Source organism: Triticum aestivum, chromosome 3D, assembly GCF_018294505.1.
Source record: "Triticum aestivum cultivar Chinese Spring chromosome 3D, IWGSC CS RefSeq v2.1, whole genome shotgun sequence".
Classification (NCBI taxonomy): Eukaryota; Viridiplantae; Streptophyta; class Magnoliopsida; order Poales; family Poaceae; genus Triticum; species Triticum aestivum.
The window spans coordinates 593,922,718-593,941,210 of NC_057802.1; the positions used below are offsets into that span (position 1 = coordinate 593,922,718).

General features: G+C 46.4%; 1 protein-coding gene across 1 annotated transcript; it reads left to right on the forward strand.

Moving 5' to 3' along the window:
- The first annotated feature begins 1,889 nt into the window (after positions 1 to 1,889).
- LOC123076615 (UPF0481 protein At3g47200-like) lies at positions 1,890 to 3,776 on the forward strand. The gene is made up of 2 exons (XM_044498769.1): positions 1,890 to 2,798; positions 2,880 to 3,776. The coding sequence occupies exons 1-2, from the start codon at positions 1,890 to 1,892 to the stop codon at positions 3,774 to 3,776; spliced, it is 1,806 nt and encodes a 601-aa protein (XP_044354704.1).
- The last annotated feature ends 14,717 nt before the right edge of the window (positions 3,777 to 18,493 follow it).

Here is an 18,493-nt window from a genome sequence, read left to right on the forward strand (position 1 = left end):
AGTGCATCGCATATGCTTTACGGTCAGGACAGGCCTCCCTTGAAGTTAAACATTTGATCCTGTTATATAGACAAAGTTACGGAAAAGAATAGACCATACGATGGACGTACAGTGTTGGTCAGTTATTGGCTAGCCTATGTTTTTTAGCAGGTGTGTTTCGCTATTCTCTTTTAAAAATAATATTTGAGAACATTATTTTATAGTGATTTTTTTTTAAAATGTAGTGAAAATAAATGTAAAGACTGTACATATAAATATATATGTGTAAGCATTGTCATCAATAAACATTTCATACGTAGATTTTTTTAAAAAGTGACAAACGAGTGGATCAAAATGTGCCTACTATTCGTTGTTTTCGGACCAGAAATCTATCGTGTAAATGCAAAATAATCTTATCATGCAAAGCAAGTTTAAAAGGACTCAGATAATATCTATATGTTTCCTTATAAGAATATGTTTTTTTGTTGAAAATTTCAAAATATCTGTTTTGCGTTTTTGAAAACACTCATATTGCAGCATTCTAGTCCATGTCGTGAGCCCGGTTTTTAGTTTAACGGGTCAAAAATAACAACCGAGAAGAATTGTGCCCCATAAGAACAAAGGATCAACTGATCAGAAAAGAAGGGCCTGATCTTCTCCCACTCCAAAGTTTTGAAAATCTCGGCCCGAACGCAATAGCTTCAGGAAGTTTTGAGATCCAGGAAGCCACGATGGGCTGTAGTGCATTTTTCTGAAGCTACCGATTCCCAGCTCTTCTAAAGTTTGAGTTATTTACGGCCGTATGCCACCACCAGGTAAAACGATTCATCGCCTCGTCCCTCAATCGAACCCGCAACAGAACCGCTCGCTCACATCTCCCCTCTCCCTCATCTTCTCCCCTCGAACCCTCACGGCCACCGTTCCCCGCCGCCGTGCCCGACTGCCCCTGTCGCCGGCCGGATCCTCGCCTCTGCCTACAGATCCGGCCGTCCTAGCTTGTTTCCATCCGGATCCAATCCTCGGCGGCGCGAATCGCGTGGGGTGCCAGGAGCTGTGACCCCATGGCACTGAGGTGCTAGCCCCGACGCCATTGAAGTCCGGAGGAGCTAGCCCGGACACTCCGAGCCAGGAGCAGCACTAGGACGACCGCGCCCCCAAGCCCAAGCCAGGCCCAGCTCGTTTCTCTCTTTTTTTTTTTGGCTTGGCTTGTGTGCTCGGAGAAGCTGCCTTCGCTCCAGAACGGTTTGCTGCACGCCAGGTGAAGTGAGAAGTCATGTTAGAAGCTGGATACGAGAGGTTTTGAAGAAGCTAGCGAGTCTTCGAACAGGCCCGAAGTGTGTAATTCTTGTATTTTTTTTTGTTTGAAAGAGAGTGTCAAGTGTGAACTATCGTCAAGGACCCAAGGGGAGCCAAAAGCAGCCCTTGTCTGTGAAGGTGCTCCGGCAGCGATGGTGGGCGGTGGTTAGCTTCATGTCACCGGTCCTTCTATTCCCTCCGTTCCTAAATACAAGTCTTTCTAGATATTTCAATGTGGACTACATACGGAGCAAAATAAGTGAATGTACACTCTAAACTACGTCTATATACTTTCCGCAAAAAGAAAAAAACTACGTCTATATACATCCGTATGTAGTCCATAGTGAAAGCTATAGAAAGACTTATATTTAAGAACGGAGGGAGCAGTAGTCTTGCATGGTTTCCACGTGTGTACATGTTGTAATCCCCATGTTAATGCAATGTGTGATTACTGTTAAAAAAAAGGGGAGCCAAGGTAGGCAGTGAAGCCATGGGACATTCTCACTCTCGTCAACGGTAGAGCTAGCCAGGGCTGCAGGGGCCATGCTGTATAAACATCCCATGGCCTAAGCGGCGGCTGCATCATCAACCGCGCGCAGCAAAGCCAATAGGCCATGGCCACTGCCACTCGCCAATTGCTGCCACCAAGCCAAGCCATGCCGGCGGCGGCACTCCCAGACCCACCGAGAGAGATCCTGCAGATTGCTAGCTCCACCTTGCCGGCCACCACGGGCATCGTTGCAGTTGGTGCTGCGTCATCCGTCACGGCAGGCGGTAGCCACACCGGCGCCACCCCGGCGCAACCGTCTCCTGCCGCCGCTGGCGTGAACTCGAGCCTCCCGGCCAACAACAACTTGCGGCCTGGAGCCGTCCCGGTGCAAGAAGCCGTTGCTTCCTCGGCTGGGCCAGCAGGTTCGGTCGTCGCCGGGGCCAACGGCCTCCCAACCCCGGCGCAAGAAAGTACGCCAGCAGCGTCGTCGTCGTCGATCACTGCTTCAGACGCCAAGGCCGCGTTGAGCTGGTCCCTGGTTAAGCCGCCGACCAACGCAGGCACGGCGCCTGCGGCCGGACAGGCAGCCGGGTCGAAATGGGACACGCTTCTCTCCAAAATCGTCAAGGACACGGGGCTCCCGGACCCGGAGAAGGTCGACGGGTGCATCTGGCGCGCGGAGGTCGCGTCCCTGCCGCCCGGAGCGTGCACCCCCGTGGTGGTGGCCCTCGGCCCGCTGTTCCCCGCGGATCAGGCGCAGCAGGGGATGGAGGAGACCAAGTGGAAGTACGTGCAGAACCTGATCCGCCGTGGGCACCGCAAGGAAGACGCCAAGAACAAGCTCACGGAGTACCTCACCCACATCAACGCGATGGAGGTCCGCATCCGGCAGCGCTACGACCCGTCCGAGCTACAGATCTCCAATGAGAAGCTGGTGGAGAGGATGGTGGTGGACGGCCTCTTCGTCATCGAGGTCCTGATGAACCACTGGGTGGGGAAGATCGACAAGGGGTCGGCCTCGCCGGAGGCGACGGCCAGCACGGCGGCCGAGAGCAGAAAGGCCGACTTCACGGCGCCCCTGGCGTCCACGCTGGTGCCGCAGGACAGGAGGGAGGAGTTCACCCCGCTTAATGTCCGATGGGAGCCGTACGCGCTCCGGTTCGACCTTGTGGCCGTCCCGAACCAGATCCCCTTCTTCGTGCTCGAGGAGCTATTCAAGATGACCGACATCCCCGAGCTCGGCGAGCTCGAGAAGAAACCCGTCAAGCTCAAACAGATCATACTCGACTACCTCGTCGGCGACGCGGGCGACGACATGCTCGCTGCTTACGAGGGCCGCCCCGTGTTCCACATCCTGCATCTCGTGTATCTGTACCTGACATTCTCCAAGGAAGAGCCCAAGGTGTCGGCCCTGCAGCCGAAGCGGCCGGTGACGCGGTCGTCGTCGCTCGACACGGCCTTGGGCAAGCTGAAGCAAAGGGGCATGGATCTTCGCGCGCTTTACAGACGCACCGTCACGCGGTCCTCGAGCCTGCCGGTGGGGTGGATGCAGTGGAAGGTGATCCCGCCATTGCGCGAGCTCGTCCGGGTGGGCGTGAAGGTGAAGCGCGCGGAGACGCCCCGGTTCGCGGAGGTCAGGTTCAGGAACGGGGTGCTGGAGATCCCGGCCTTCGCGTGGCGGCGCTACCACATCCGGCTGCTCACCAACCTGGTGGTGCTGGAGATGTCCGGCTGGTGGCCGCCCGAGAAGCGGGTCTTCTGCAGCTACGTGAGGTTCATGGCGGAGCTCATGATGAAGAAGGAGGACGCCGCGATTCTCTTCAAGAAGGGCGTCGTCCAGGAGAACAACATCGACGACGTCGAGAAGAGCCTGATCTACCCGTTCCTCATCCTCGCCGACTACAGCCACGGCTCCAAGTACGTGGGCCACTTCGACGGCCTCGTCCGCGACATGGTCCGCTGCTACGAGCGGTGGAGCAAGGTTGGCCCCGTGCCAAGCAGCGCCCAGTGAGATCGTTCGCGGAGCCCATCGAGAGCCACACTTCCACACCGAAGTTCGTTCCCCTGTATGCTACGGTGTGCTGTATTTTATTCTCACTCGTCGTGTGTGTTTCTTGAGTGATATTGATGAATGTTCTCTGAAATGATGAATGTATGTTGAGTTCTCTTTTTTGATAAATGATAATAGAAATCACAGTGCAACCCTCATTGTCTTTTTTGCGCACAAAACGGTGTTTTATTCAATGTTTATATAGTTACAGTTGAAAGACAAAAGTTGCTCAACACATGGCGGTTCTTGGTGCAACCACACAACTGTGGTTCGCTCCGTAAAACTATAATTTGCCAACCGATCGGCCGCTCTATCCTGGTGTTTCTTTCAACCATAAAAATACAAATATAGGTGATTCTGCTTTGAAAAATACAGGGCCTCTTTTTCTTGAGAAGAACATAAGTTTGGAGAATTAACCATGTAATATTTACATAATGGTATCAGTTCATCATCTCTTCATGGGTTGTAGTGTTGTGACCATCATTTGGAGTTCAGTGCTTCTTTGGGCAAATCTGAGCGACGCCATCCCTCAAAATGCTCCTGATTTCTCCATCTTCTTGTAACTCTGATGGACGTTGGTCGTGTATTTCTCCATCTCTCTTTAATATAATACATGCTGTCCTCCTACATGGTTCGAAAAAAATATGTACATCATGGTATCGTACTCCTATCACTTCACAGAGTAAAGTGAGTGTTGCATCATCTTACTTTTTTTCTTCATGAAAACTCAAAGCTTGTGTCTCAAACTCTCGATACATTAATAGAAAGAATATATTTACAACTTACAAGCCTAGGAAAAGCCACTTTCCCAGTGTTAATCCCCTAAATGTACTATTCGCTCCATCCATATATATAGGGACTAATATGTATTTCGAGATTCAATTGATCATTGATAAAAAAAAATGTATAAGATGTACTCCCTCTGTCCCATAAGAACATTTTCAAGCAATGTTAGCTTGAAAAATGTTCTAATACTATGAGACAAAGGGAGCAAGATATAAAAATAATATCATTAGAAACTCCCTTCTCTTTCTAATTTGATGGCATGCTTTGTGTAACATGCATGCCATATATTATTAGTCTAACATGTGATCAAAGGTAACCTTGAAAATCATATTAGACCTTGTATATATGAATGGACCTTTTTCTGGGATTACCCTTTTATTGGCTGCTCAATTTTTCAATAAAGGGCACTTTTATGAACTCAAAATGTAGCAGCGAGCGGATAGAAAGCATTATGAACAACATCCGACCTCGGCATAGCTAAGATGCACACATCCATCAAACGAACAGTCTACCTGCCAAAAAAAATAAAAATCGACAAATTGGCAACAGTAAAGCCATATCAGACCGAACTATGTCTATGTCGATGGAGAAGGTGGACCGGTTCAGAGATTATGCTGCCACCCATGTTGGGTAAAACTCTTTCTGTCCACCCGCTCCAACTGCATACGCACCGTCTTGAACAAGGATTGGTACTCCGTTCGATGCAGAGTAGACCACGTACGAAGCCAATGCGTACAACGGTAAATAACCTGCATATGAGAAGAGATTTTTCCATTATAAACACAATCATTTCTACATAGCCAAAGCGACCATAGTAAGGTAGACACTCCCACCCGTATTAGCATACTAAACGTATTTGATATTCCATCAAGCCAGTGGCCATATATATTGACAACACTTGTTGATGGATACAAATTTGACGCTATTTGAAAGACTGAGCATGTAAAACGTGCAAACTTGCATTGAAAGAAGAGATGTTTGATTGTCTCATCACGAGTACAAAAACTACATTTCTTGCTTTCTTTGCGGTTGCATCGAGCCGATTGTCTTTACTTAGCACAACTCCTCTCCGAAGATACCACATGAAAATCTTAACTTGTAGTGGCATCTTCGAGTTCCATATTTGTTTATTGTTGTCCACTGAAATCTCTGTGTGCAACAGTGTACGGTAGATAGAGTCAACTGTGAAGGACCCAGATGTAGTAAGATTTCAACGAAACACATCCCTTGTGTGAAGTTAAACGAATCCAAACGGGATAGAAGATGTTGTCATGATACAAGGAGGGGGCCAATCGAATCCCTCCTAAATGATATATCTGGTGGGGGAAGAGCTCATCACATGTGCAAGAGTATCATTCTTATCGCGTAAAATGCGGTAAAAGGCCGGGTACTGTTCCCGAAGAGTGGTATTTCCTAGCCACTTGTCTTCCCAGAAACGTATCTGAGCCATCCTTTATCGCCAAAAATCCAAAGCGGAAAAAGTATTTCTTTACCGCCATCAGTCTAGCCCAAAAATGCGAGTCACCGGGCTTCCAATATGCCTGGAACAACGCCTTTTGGCCTAAATACTTGTTGCGTAGCAGAGTTTGCCAAACATCATCCTCGGTAAGTAGCTTGAACAACCATTTAGGAAGTAAAGCATCATTCTTGACCTGGATGTCCTGAACACCTAAGCCTCCCTGGTCTTTCGGTCAACAAACGACGCTCCATTTGGTTAGCCTATAATTTTTCTTTTCATTGTCTCCTTGCCAAAAAAATCTGGACCTGAACCAGAATCCATTTGGGAAGTTGGAAAAACGAGAGCATGTAGAGAACCATGTTTATGAGAACAGAATTTATCAAAATTAGTCGTCCTTCAATGGAGAGCAACTTGCCTTTCCAATTGTTCAACTATTTCTCCTATCGCTTCTCAGAATGTTTCCACTCTGCATTAGTGAGACGCCGATGATGAATCGAGATTTATAAATATTTAAGTGGGAATTGGCCTTGCGCACAGCCATATAAGTCATCATATTGTTCAGCCGTTTCCTTGGCGTCTCCAAAACAGATCAACTATTCACTTTTATTGAAATTAATTCTCAAGCCTAACATTTGCTCAAAAGCTGAAAGCAAAAGTTTCAGATTTCTTACCTTATCAACGTCATGTTCCATAAAAAGAATTGTATCATTGGCATATTGCAAGATAGTTAGTCCCCATCGATAAGATGTGACACTACTCCTGCAATTTGATCGTTCTGTTTGGCGCGTTCGATCAAAGTAGTCACCATGTCAGCGATAATGTTAAATAACATTGAAGACAGGGTCACCCTGACGTAATCCTTTTTTCATCTGGAAGTAATGACCTACATCATCATCGATTTTTTGGCTGCTCAACGCGGGGACTTAATCAATCAATAGAGGAAACGAGGAATTTCATTTTCTTTTTGAACGAATTTCGTCAAACTTTTTTGGAAAACAACAACATATATAGGACAGTGCTAGAACTTGGGATAATTTGGAATAGAGAGGAGTACAAAGCTAGTTAGGCCGCGCTGGGCTTGTTCTGTTGGAGGGTGAGGATGCCTCTAAGGATAGGAATGAGAAAGCCGAGGGCGGAACCGGCCGTAAGGATGTACTTGAGGTTGTTGTACAAGAGCTTGTGCAGAGTGACCCTCGCCTTCCGGTCCTGGTGGTAATCGCTGAGCTGCTGCAGGATGCGGAAATACTGGCTCCCATACGGCAGAAACGGGGAGATGGACTTGAAGAAGTTGAGCGTCTCCAGGTCGCTGAGCACCGGGTACAGAATGCGCTTGGTGCGGAGCTCCCGCACGTCGTCCTCGCGGTTCATGAGCACCGACATGATCTGCACGTACGAGCTGACGCCGTAGTCCGACGTCCCGCCCTGCAGCATCTCGAACGCCGCCATGTTGGTCAGCCAGCACATGGTGAGCTCGCCGAGGTACACCGGCGGGAGCCGGAGCTTCCCGAAGATGGGGCTCTTGCCCACGCCGATGTCGCCGAACCGCGCCGTCTTGCTGGCGCTGAGCTTGATGCCGACCTCGGCGAGCTCCAGGGCGGAGCAGATGTTGAGCATCGGCCTCGGGGCCTCGTCCAGCTTGGCTTTGGTCAAGGGGCCGAGCTGGCGGTGGCGGACCAGGTCGAGGAGGTGGAACGGCTTGTACTTGTCGGCGCCCTCGAAGTCCATCTGCGGCTTCGCCCACTGCACGTCGAAGTTGCGGATGGCGTCCGCGATGTAGCGGTCGACGAGGACGTGCTTGAGCCGCATCAGGGCCTCCAGCACCACCCACGGGACCTGGTTCTCCACGAGCAGGATGTCGCGCGAGATGCGCCGCACCCAGTTCTCGCTGAGCTTGGGCATCTTCCACTGGAGCGGCGGGCCGCGGTCCAGCGCCACCATCGTCATGAACTGGAGGAGGAAGCAGCCGTCGTAGAACATCATCTCCGTGAACTGGTCGTCGTTGTAGGCGCTGAGATCTTCGGCGTAGGACTCCCGGGCTTGGACGACCACCTCCCGGACATTACGGTAGAAAGCCCGGATCTGGTGCTGAGTGGTGCAGCAGAATTCCATCGCAGCCATCTTCTTGATGTCCTCCATGCCTTGCAGTTGCTCCTTGCCGCGGTGGCACGGGCCGATGGCGATGATGTCCGGAGAGTAGAGCCGGTCGGCGTTCTGGATGCTACGGAGGAAGGCCGGGACCTTCTGGATACGCGGCTTGCCTCCGCTGTCGAAGCTGTGGTTTAGGGTGGTAATGGTGGTGGAATTCATAGCAAGGAGCACCCTATCCAAATGTTCGCTGCCGGGATCCATCTCTCTCCCTACTTGGCCTATGTCCGAACTGCTTAATTTTGGCCTCTGTTCTTCGCTTTTCAATGGCTCTTTTGCCTAACAAAGCAGCTAGCTACCTGTTTGCATATAAAGGGTGCTGTCCAGCAGTGATGGTCCGAGGGATGCAAGTGGAGCTGGTGGAGCATCGTCTTTTACGTTCCCGCGCTAAAAAAAATGAGCCAAGATGTGGAGTTGTGGTGGCAAACTCATTTTTAACGGCGCCGCTAATGATCGGAGCCCTCTCCACCAATGGCAAAATGCCAGATGGGCACATGTTTTTACACATACATGACGTATACACGTTTTTACACTTACATAGCCACATTGAAATCTCTAAAAAAACTTATATCTAGGAACGGAAGGAGTATTGTATATCATATAATACCCTTTCCCATAGTGATATAAATATAATATCCCTCCTCCCCCTTCAGGGATGTAAGTGGACGCATCTGGGAAACCAACAATAAGCTAATATCTAGTACTACTTTGACCAAGCTAGTACAAAAATATCGATGTCGACGGTCGCGGACGCATCCACTTACAACCCTACCGCCCAGGCTAGGGTTTGGCTCATTAAATATAACATTCCCTCCAATACATATTAATTATCGATGAAACGGATGTATTTAGTCGTATTTCAGTGCTAAATACGTTCGTTTGAGTGACAACAAATTTGGAGTAGAGGGAGTATTTGAATCAAGTCTAGTTTGTGGTATTATGGTAAATGTAAAAACCTCATTTTTATGGGTTTACATATTATTTAAGGAATCTACCATTATTTTCATTCATATTTTTGGATTCTATTATTTCAGTGAATTTTCATTTTTCCATTTTTTTCAAACATAATACATAAATATTCACACATATTTCACACATTTATATTTTCTGTTTGGGAACCGCCTATGATTTGTCTAGCATGAAAGATATTGCGAATTCTCGGTCGTTTTCGTTGACAGGAAAAGCATGCATCTCAAAATAATTTTATCTCTCAATCTAAACTTTGAGCTCTGCACCTCTACAAATATCTGTTTTCCTCTGCGAAGGGCCTACCTATTTAGTTTTATGCAATTTTGATTTTGATTTTGAGTCTCCGTCTTCTCTTATAAAGCACCAACTAGGGAACACTATTGTCATACTTGTGCATTGGATGTAGCTAGTATTTGAGTGTGTTTCGTGAATTGGATCAATGATTGAGCATAATGGGCTAGGGATAACTTTCTTTAGCGTTGATATTCTAAAAGACATGGTTGCTTGTTAGTATGCTTGAGTATTGATGTCTTCATGTCAAATTATAGACTATTGCTTTGAATAATTCAAGTCCAAATGTCCATACTACAAAGAAAAGAATCATGTGATTAATATGATAGGTAGCATTCCACATCAAAAATTCTGTTTTAATCATTTACTTACTCGAGGACGAGCAGGAATTAAGCTTGGGGATGCTTGATACGTCTCCAACGTATCTATAATTTTTGATTGTTCCATGCTATTATAGTATCAATCTTGGATGTTTTATATACATTTACAAGCAACTTTATATCATTTTTTGGGACTAGCCTATTAACTTAGTGCCCAGTGCTAGTTGCTGTTTTTTTGCTTGTTTTTGACTTTGCAGAATATTAGTACCAAACGAAGCTGGTGGATGAGGAGGCGGAGAGGAGGAAAGCCGCCGTGGCGAAGATGCGGAAGGAGAACACCACCTTCCCCACCAAGATGAATGTCGTGGATCTCACCAGTATGTATTCATACAAGAGGGGAAGGAAAAACAAGGATCACGATGGCGTTGAAGTACTGCCAGGAAGCGTCCCAGCCGTCGCCGTTAAGTATCCATTCTTCGTAGATTACTTTTACTTCGGATTAGTTCCCCCTTTCTCGGAGATGTTCAACGAGGTGATGCAGACATATGGGTTCCGGCTTTTGGATTCCACTCCAAATGCGGTCACCTGTATGTTCGTTTTCGCCCATATGTGCGAGAATTTTGTGGGGCTAGTACCAAATGTGCCCTTGTTCTGTCACTTCTACGCGCGAATTGAGGGTGACGCCCTTTCCGGTAGCGTCACTTGTATTTACCGGTCTAGGATGAAAGAACATTACCTCTAAGGCAAGCTCCACATCAAAAGGGTTGAATGAAGAGTCGACTGGTGCTGGATCAAGCAGAAGGACTTCCTGGAGTACTTCCACCCAAGGACCAAGAAGATCAAGAGGGACCCACATTGGGCTGACTTGGGGCCCAATGACGACAAGCTGAAGCTTGCTCTGGAGTGGATTTTGAGCTCGCGAGCCTAACACTTGACCATATAGATGGTTGGAGCTGATTTTTTGTGGTGCCGGATCGCTCCATTGCAGATGATGTGCCGGAGGACTTGGTTGTATCAGAATGGCGCAGACACCGTGTGGCTTCATCCCGGCCTCTTCAACAACATGATGGTGATTGAGCACACTTGGCTCTTCAAGCGGTTCTTCAACAAAGGGGCTCTGCAGAAGTTGCCAGAAACTATGATCCCATTGTGCAAAACCGCCAAAGACTCAATCTTAGTGATGATGCCGACATGTACTGCCCAAGGCATGGAGAGCACTTGGGAACAGCCTAACCAAGCCACAGTGGACGAATGGTTCACCAAATTGGCAGAAACGCCCATCAGAGTGGAGGACGATTTGGTCCATGACACCAAGAAGCACGAACTGGAGCTCATTTCCAGAAGGGCTGAAGAGGCCAGAGGCCTTGAGCTTCTCGATGCTACCTGTGATGGTTCTAACGAGGAGGAGGAATAAGATGATGAGGACACCGAATCCTACGAGGAGGAGGAAGTAAACCCCCCTTCTTCTCCGGTTACTGCTCCGAGAAGGGCCTCAAGAGGGCCCACTACTTTGAGGAGGCCTGCACAGAGGAGACCAGCAAGTTTTGGTCCGACAAGGAGTAGTACCACCGACAAAAAGACCAGCTCCAGGGTCTCCCAACAACAATCTTCCTAGTAGCGGGCTTCTTAGCAGCACGCTTCTCGGAGGCAGAATTCACGGCGGCAGACTCCGCCAACTGTAGAGGAGGCGGGAACTTCTCAGCACCCAGCTTCTTCGGCAGCGAAGCGTACCAGATCGCCTTCTCGCCCCGCACTAGATCCTGACTCGGAGATCCAAGCGTATTGGGATCTTTCCCGTCTTTTCGAGGTGGAGGAAGAAGAATAAACACCTCTTCCTCTACTCGTTTCTCTTTATTAATTATCATTATAGTTAATTAGACATATTGTTTGTCTTGGCCTTGCAAGGACAAAACACCCTAGAGGTAGAGGTCCCGGAAGATGGCGAATACCACCAAAGAGGGTGAGCTGGCAACAAACGTTGGTCAGGGCTCAGCATCACCGGATGTTGTCGTGATTAGCACCTGGAGGGAGGAGGCCAGTTAGGTCCAGCTGGCAAGCTCCACCACTGACATCCCCATTAATGAAGCTGACAAGAAGGCGGAAGGCATCTGTCATGAAGAAGAGTGCCAAGGAATGGATCCCTTGGAGGCGTCTTCAATAGACACCGTTATGGAGAGCGGCTCACCGGAAAGGATTATCACTGATGAGCCCATCCACACCAAGGACGTACTGGCAACTGATGTTGCCGGAAGTCATGCGATGGCATCAGATGTTGCTTGAGAGGAAGTCGTTCCCCCTCAATAGCCCCACACAAGTAATCAACCTTCCTTAGTGAAGGAAATATGCCCTAGAGGCAATAATAAAGTTATTATTTATTTCCTCATATCATGATAAATGTTTATTATTCATGCTAGAATTGTATTAACCGGAAACATAATACATGTGTGAATACATAGACAAACATAGTGTCACTAGTATGCCTCTACTTGACTAGCTCGTTGATCAAAGATGGTTGAGTTTCCTAGCCATAGACATGAGTTGTCATTTGATTAACGGGATCACATCATTAGGAGAATGATGTGATTGACTTGACCCATTTCGTTAGCTTAGCACTTGAACGTTTAGTTTACTGCTATTGCTTTCTCCATGACTTATACATGTTCCTATGACTATGAGATTATGCAACTCCTTAATACCGGAGGAACACTTTGTGTGCTACCAAACGTCACAACGTAACTGGGTGATTATAAAGGTGCTCTACAGGTGTCTCCGATGGTGTTCGTTGAGTTGGCAAAGATCGAGATAGGATTTGTCACTCCGATTGTCCGAGAGGTATCTCTGGGCCCTCTCGGTAATGCACATCACTATAAGCCTTGCAAGCAATGTGACTAATGAGTTAGTTGCGGGATGATGCATTACGAAACGAGTAAAGAGACTTGCCGGTAACGAGATTGAGCTAGGTATTGAGATACCGACGATCGAATCTCGGGCAAGTAACATACCGATGACAAAGGGAACAACGTATGCTGTTATGCGGTTTGACCGATAAAGATCTTTGTAGAATATGTAGGAACCAATATGAGCATCCAGGTTCCGCTATTGGTTATTGACCGGAGACGTGTCTCGGTCATGTCTACATAGTTCTCGAACCCGTAGGGTCCGCACGCTTAACGTTCGGTGACGATCAGTATTATGAGTTTATGTGTTTTGATGTACCGAAGGTAGTTCGGAGTCCCGGATATGATCACGGACATGATGAGGAGTCTCCAAATGGTCGATACATAAAGATCGATATATTGGAAGCCTATATTTGGTCATCGGAAAGGTTCCGAATGATATCGGGAAAATACTGGAGTACCGGGGGGTTACCGGAACCCCCTGGGGAGTCAATGGGCCTTAATGGGCCTTAGTGGAAAGGAGGAGGAGGCGGCCAAGGTGGGGCACCTCCCCCCCAAGCCCAATCCGAATTGGGTGGGGGGGGGGGGGGGCTTTCCTTCCCCTCTCCTTCCCCCTTCCTTCCTTTCCTACTCCAACTTGGAAGGGGGGAATCCTACTCCCGGTGGGAGTAGGACTCCCCTATTGCGCACCCTAGAGAGGGCCGGCCCTCCCCCTCCTCCACTCCTTTATATACGGGGGAGGGGGGCACCCCATATACACACAAGTTGATCATTGATCTCTTAGCTGTGTGCGGTGCCCCCTCCCACCATAATCCACCTCGGTCATATCGTAGCGGTGCTTAGGCGAAGCCCTTCATCGGTAACTTCATCATCACCATCATCACGCCGTCGTGCTGACGAAGCTCTCCCTCGAAGCTCTACTAGATCGTGAGTTCGTGGGATGTCGCCGAGCTGAACGTGTGCAGTCCGCGGAGGTGCCATACCTTCGGTGCTAGGATCGGTCGATCGTGAAGACGTACGACTACATCAACCGCGTTGTCATAATGCTTCCACTTACGGTCTACGAGGGTACATAGACAACACTCTCCCCTCTCGTTGCTATGCATCACCATGATCTTGCGTGTGCGTAGGAATTTTTTTGAAATTACTACATTCCCCAACAGTGGCATCCGAGCCAGGTTTATGCATAGATGTTATATGCATGAGTAGAACACAAGTGAGTTGTGGGCGATACAAGTCATACTGCTTACCAGCATGTCATACTTTGGTTCGGCGGTATTTTTGGATGAAGCGGCCCGGACCGACATTACACGTACGCTTACGCGAGACTGGTTCTACCGACGTGCTTTGCACACAGGTGGCTGGTGGGTGTCAGTTTCTCCAACTTTAGTTGAACCGAGTGTGACTACGCCCGGTCCTTGTTGAAGGTTAAAACATCACTAACTTGATGAAATATCGTTGTGGTTTTGATGTGTAGGTAAGAAAGGTTCTTGCTCAGCCCGTAGCAGCCACGTAAAACTTGCAACAACAAAGTAGAGGACGTCTAACTTGTTTTTGCAGGGCATGTTGTGATGTGATATGGTCAAGGCATGATGCTATATTTTATTGTATGAGATGATCATGTTTTGTAACGGAGTTATCGGCAACTGGCAGGAGCCATATGGTTGTCGCTTTATTGTATGCAATGCAATCGCCCTGTAATTGCTTTACTTTATCACTAAGCGGTAGCGATAGTCGTAGAAGCAATAGTTGGCGAGACGACAACGATGCTACAATGGAGATCAAGGTGTCACGCTGGTGACGATGGTGATCATGACGGTGCTTTGGAGATGGAGATCAAAGGCACAAGATGATGATGGCCATATCATATCACTTATATTGATTGCATGTGATGTTTATCCTTTATGCATCTTATTCTGCTTTGATTGACGGTAGCATTATAAGATGATCTCTCACTAAAAATTTTCAAGGTACAAGTGTTCTCCCTAAGTATGCACCGTTGCCAAAGTTCGTCGTGCCGAGACACCACGTGATGATCGGGTGTGATAAGCTCAACGTTCTTATACAACGGGTGCAAGCCAGTTTTGCACACGCAGAATACTCGGGTTAAACTTGACGAGCCTAGCATATGCAGATATGGCCTCGGAACACTGAGACCGAAAGGTCGAACGTGAATCGTATAGTAGATATGATCAACATAGTGATGTTCACCATTGAAAACTACTCCATTTCACGTGATGATCGGTTATGGTTTAGTTGATTTGGATCACGTGATCACTTAGATGATAAGAGAGATGTCTATCTAAGTGGGAGTTCTTAAGTAATATGATTAATTGAACTTAAATTTATCATGAACTTAGTACCTGATAGTATTTTGCTTGTCTACGTTGTTCTAGATAGATGGCCCGTGCTGTTGTTCCGTTGAATTTTAATGCATTCCTTGAGAAAGCAAAGTTGAAAGATGATGGTAGCAATTACATGGACCGGGTCCATAACTTGAGGATTATCCTCATTGCTGCACAGAAGAATTACGTCCTGGAAGCACCGCTGGGTGCCAGGACTGCTGCAGATGCTACTGATGATGTTAAGAACGTCTGGCAGAGCAAAGCTGATGACTACTCGATAGTTCAGTGTGCCATGCTTTACGGCTTAGAACCGGGACTTCAACGACGTTTTGAACGTCATGGAGCATATGAGATGTTCCAGGAGTTGAAGTTAATATTTGAAGCAAATGCCCGGATTGGGAGATATGAAGTCTCCAATAAGTTCTCATACAGCGGCAAAATGGAGGAGAATAGTTCTGTCAGTGAACATATATTCAAAATGTCTGGGTATAATAATCACTTGATTCAACTAGGAGTTAATCTTCCGGATGATAGTGTCATTGACAGAATTCTTCAATCACTTCCACCAAGCTACAAGAGCTTTGTGATGAACTATAATATGCAAGGGATGGATAAAACAATTCCCGAGCTCTTCGCAATGCTTAAGGCTGCGGAGGTAGAAATCAAGAAGGAGCATCAAGTGTTGATGGTCAATAAGACCACCAGTTTCAAGAAAAAGGGTAAAGGGAAGAAGAAGGGGAACTTCAAGAAGAACGGCAAACAAGTTGCTGATCAGGAGAAGAAACCTAAGTCTGGACCTAAGCCTGAGACTGAGTGCTTCTACTGCAAACAGACTGGTCACTGGAAGCGGAACTGCCACATGTATTTGGCGGATAAGAAGGATGGCAAGGTGAACAAAGGTATATGTGATATACATGTTATTGATGTGTACCTTACTAAAGTTCGCAGTAGCACCTGGGTATTTGATACTGGTTCTGTTGCTAATATTTGCAACTCGAAACAGGGACTACGGATTGAGCGAAGATTGGCTAAGGACGAGGTGACGATGCGCGTGGGAAATGGTTCCAAAGTCGATGTGATCGCCGTCGGCACGCTACCTCTACATCTACCTTCGGGATTAGTTTTAGACCTGAATAATTGTTATTTGGTGCCAGCGTTAAGCATGAACATTGTATCTGGATCTTGTTTGATGCGAGACGGTTATTCATTTAAATATGAGAATAATGGTTGGTCTATTTATATGTGTAATATCTTTTATGGTCATGCACCCTTGAAGAGTGGTCTATTTGTGTTGAATCTTGATAGTAGTAATACACATATTCATAATGTTGAAGCCAAAAGATGCAGAGTTGATAATGATAGTGCAACTTATTTGTGGCACTGCCGTTTGGGTCATATTGGTGTAAAGCGCATTAAGAAACTCCATACTGATGGACTTCTGGAATCACTTGATTATGAATCACTTGGTATTTGCGAACCATGCCTCATGGGCAAGATGACTAAAACGTTGTTCTCCGGAACAATGGAGCGAGCAACAGATTTGTTGGAAATCATACATATTGATGTATGTGGTCCAATCAATATTGAGGCTCGCGGCGGGTATCGTTATTTTCTCACCTTCACAGATGATTTGAGAAGATATGGGTATATCTACTTAATGAAACATAAGTCTGAAAGATTTGAAAAGTTCAAAGAATTTCAGAGTGAAGTGGAAAATCATCGTAACAAGAAAATAAAGTTTCTACGATCTGATCATGGAGGAGAATATTTGAGTTACGAGTTTGGTCTACATTTGAAACAATGCGGAATAGTTTCGCAACTCACGCCACCCGGAACACCACATCATAATGGTGTGTCCGAACGTCATAATCGTACTTTACTAGATATGGTGCGATCTATGATGTCTCTTCACTACTAGGGAAAAGCCTAGCAGCAGCGCGGGTTTTAGGCCTATCAGTAGCGCGGGCAGGGGCGCTACTGGTACGGTGCTACAACTAAAGGTTAGCAGTAGCGTGCGTTAACCCACGCTACTGCTATATCGACTTAGTAGTAGCGCTTTCTCCGAAGAGCGCTACTGGTAATTACTAGTAGCGCTTCTCCCTGCCCGCGCTACTACTATTATTTCGTATTTTATTTCTTTTTTATTTCATGTTGTATTTATACACCTTTATACAAGTTTTCATACAACAAGAATTTATACATTGGTTTTACATCATAATGAGTTATTACATCACAGGGTGAAAGAACCGTGGACTAGTTTCAAGTGGATGGACATCCACTTGAAGCTAACCCGCGGTTCTTTCACCCAATGATATAATAAATATCATCATCATCATCATCATCATATCATTAACAACTTATCATCATAATACATCATTGTCATATAACACCTCCTCATGATCATCGTTTTCATCAATGAGACATCACATAGCAAATTGGTCACTGGTCATAATCACAACTACTCCTCATCATCAACTCTAACACATTGTACCACATAATAAACATATTGTACCTCATAGGACCTACTACATTCTCTTAGGACCTAATATATTCTCCAAGGTAAAATAGCAAAAAACAAGATAGCCCCTGACTCTCCATTATGGAGAATGGAGATTATCCTGTCTCCAATTCTTGCCTTTCGCTTAATGTTGCTTCCAAGAACCTCCTTACGACTGTCCAAACATTTTTCCATGCATTGATTAGCATGTGTTCACCGGTTTTAGAAATCCGATATGCACAGGTGAGATTCGTAGGATGACCTGGCTGTATGTTCAGAACTTCAAGGCGACAATTCTGATACATCAGATGAGACACACAATCCATCGGGATTTTCTGTTGAAAAACATAGTAATAACTTCATAGTTAGCAATGATGTACTAGTTTTAGAAGTATGCAAAAGATGCACGGATGTCGTAATAGTAAAAAATCTTACCAGGGTATCTCCATAGAAGTTACCGTGGTTCAACACGTGCACTAGTGGCACGTATTCACCATAATTTGGAGGAGTTCGATAATAGGTATTGTAATTCTCAAGATAAGTACAAAATGCGATCAGATGATTTTTCTCCTTATAAGTTAATTCGGAGCATCGGTGTAGTGGGTTTTGTCTACCATCTTCCGCACATTCTTTGAAGAATGAAAATAAGCTGTCAATGGAAATAAGCTGTCAACCATTTTGAAATAAACAATATAAATTAGTTAATAACTATGTTTGAGAAACTCACATAGCGGTAGAATCGGAAGCGTATCAACAAGGACCCAAATGTCCATATTGTCTTGCTCGTTGTTAGGATCACCAAGATGCATGGTGACAATCATACCCTCATAAAAACCATACATTTTGCAAAGTGCTTCCCAATTTTGGCAACCAAAATGGGTTACGCTCTGAGAATTGTACAGATTTACTTCGAAATCCATATCATGATGGGTCCTTAGGTGTATTTTCTTTGTTTCAAAATTTTCATGG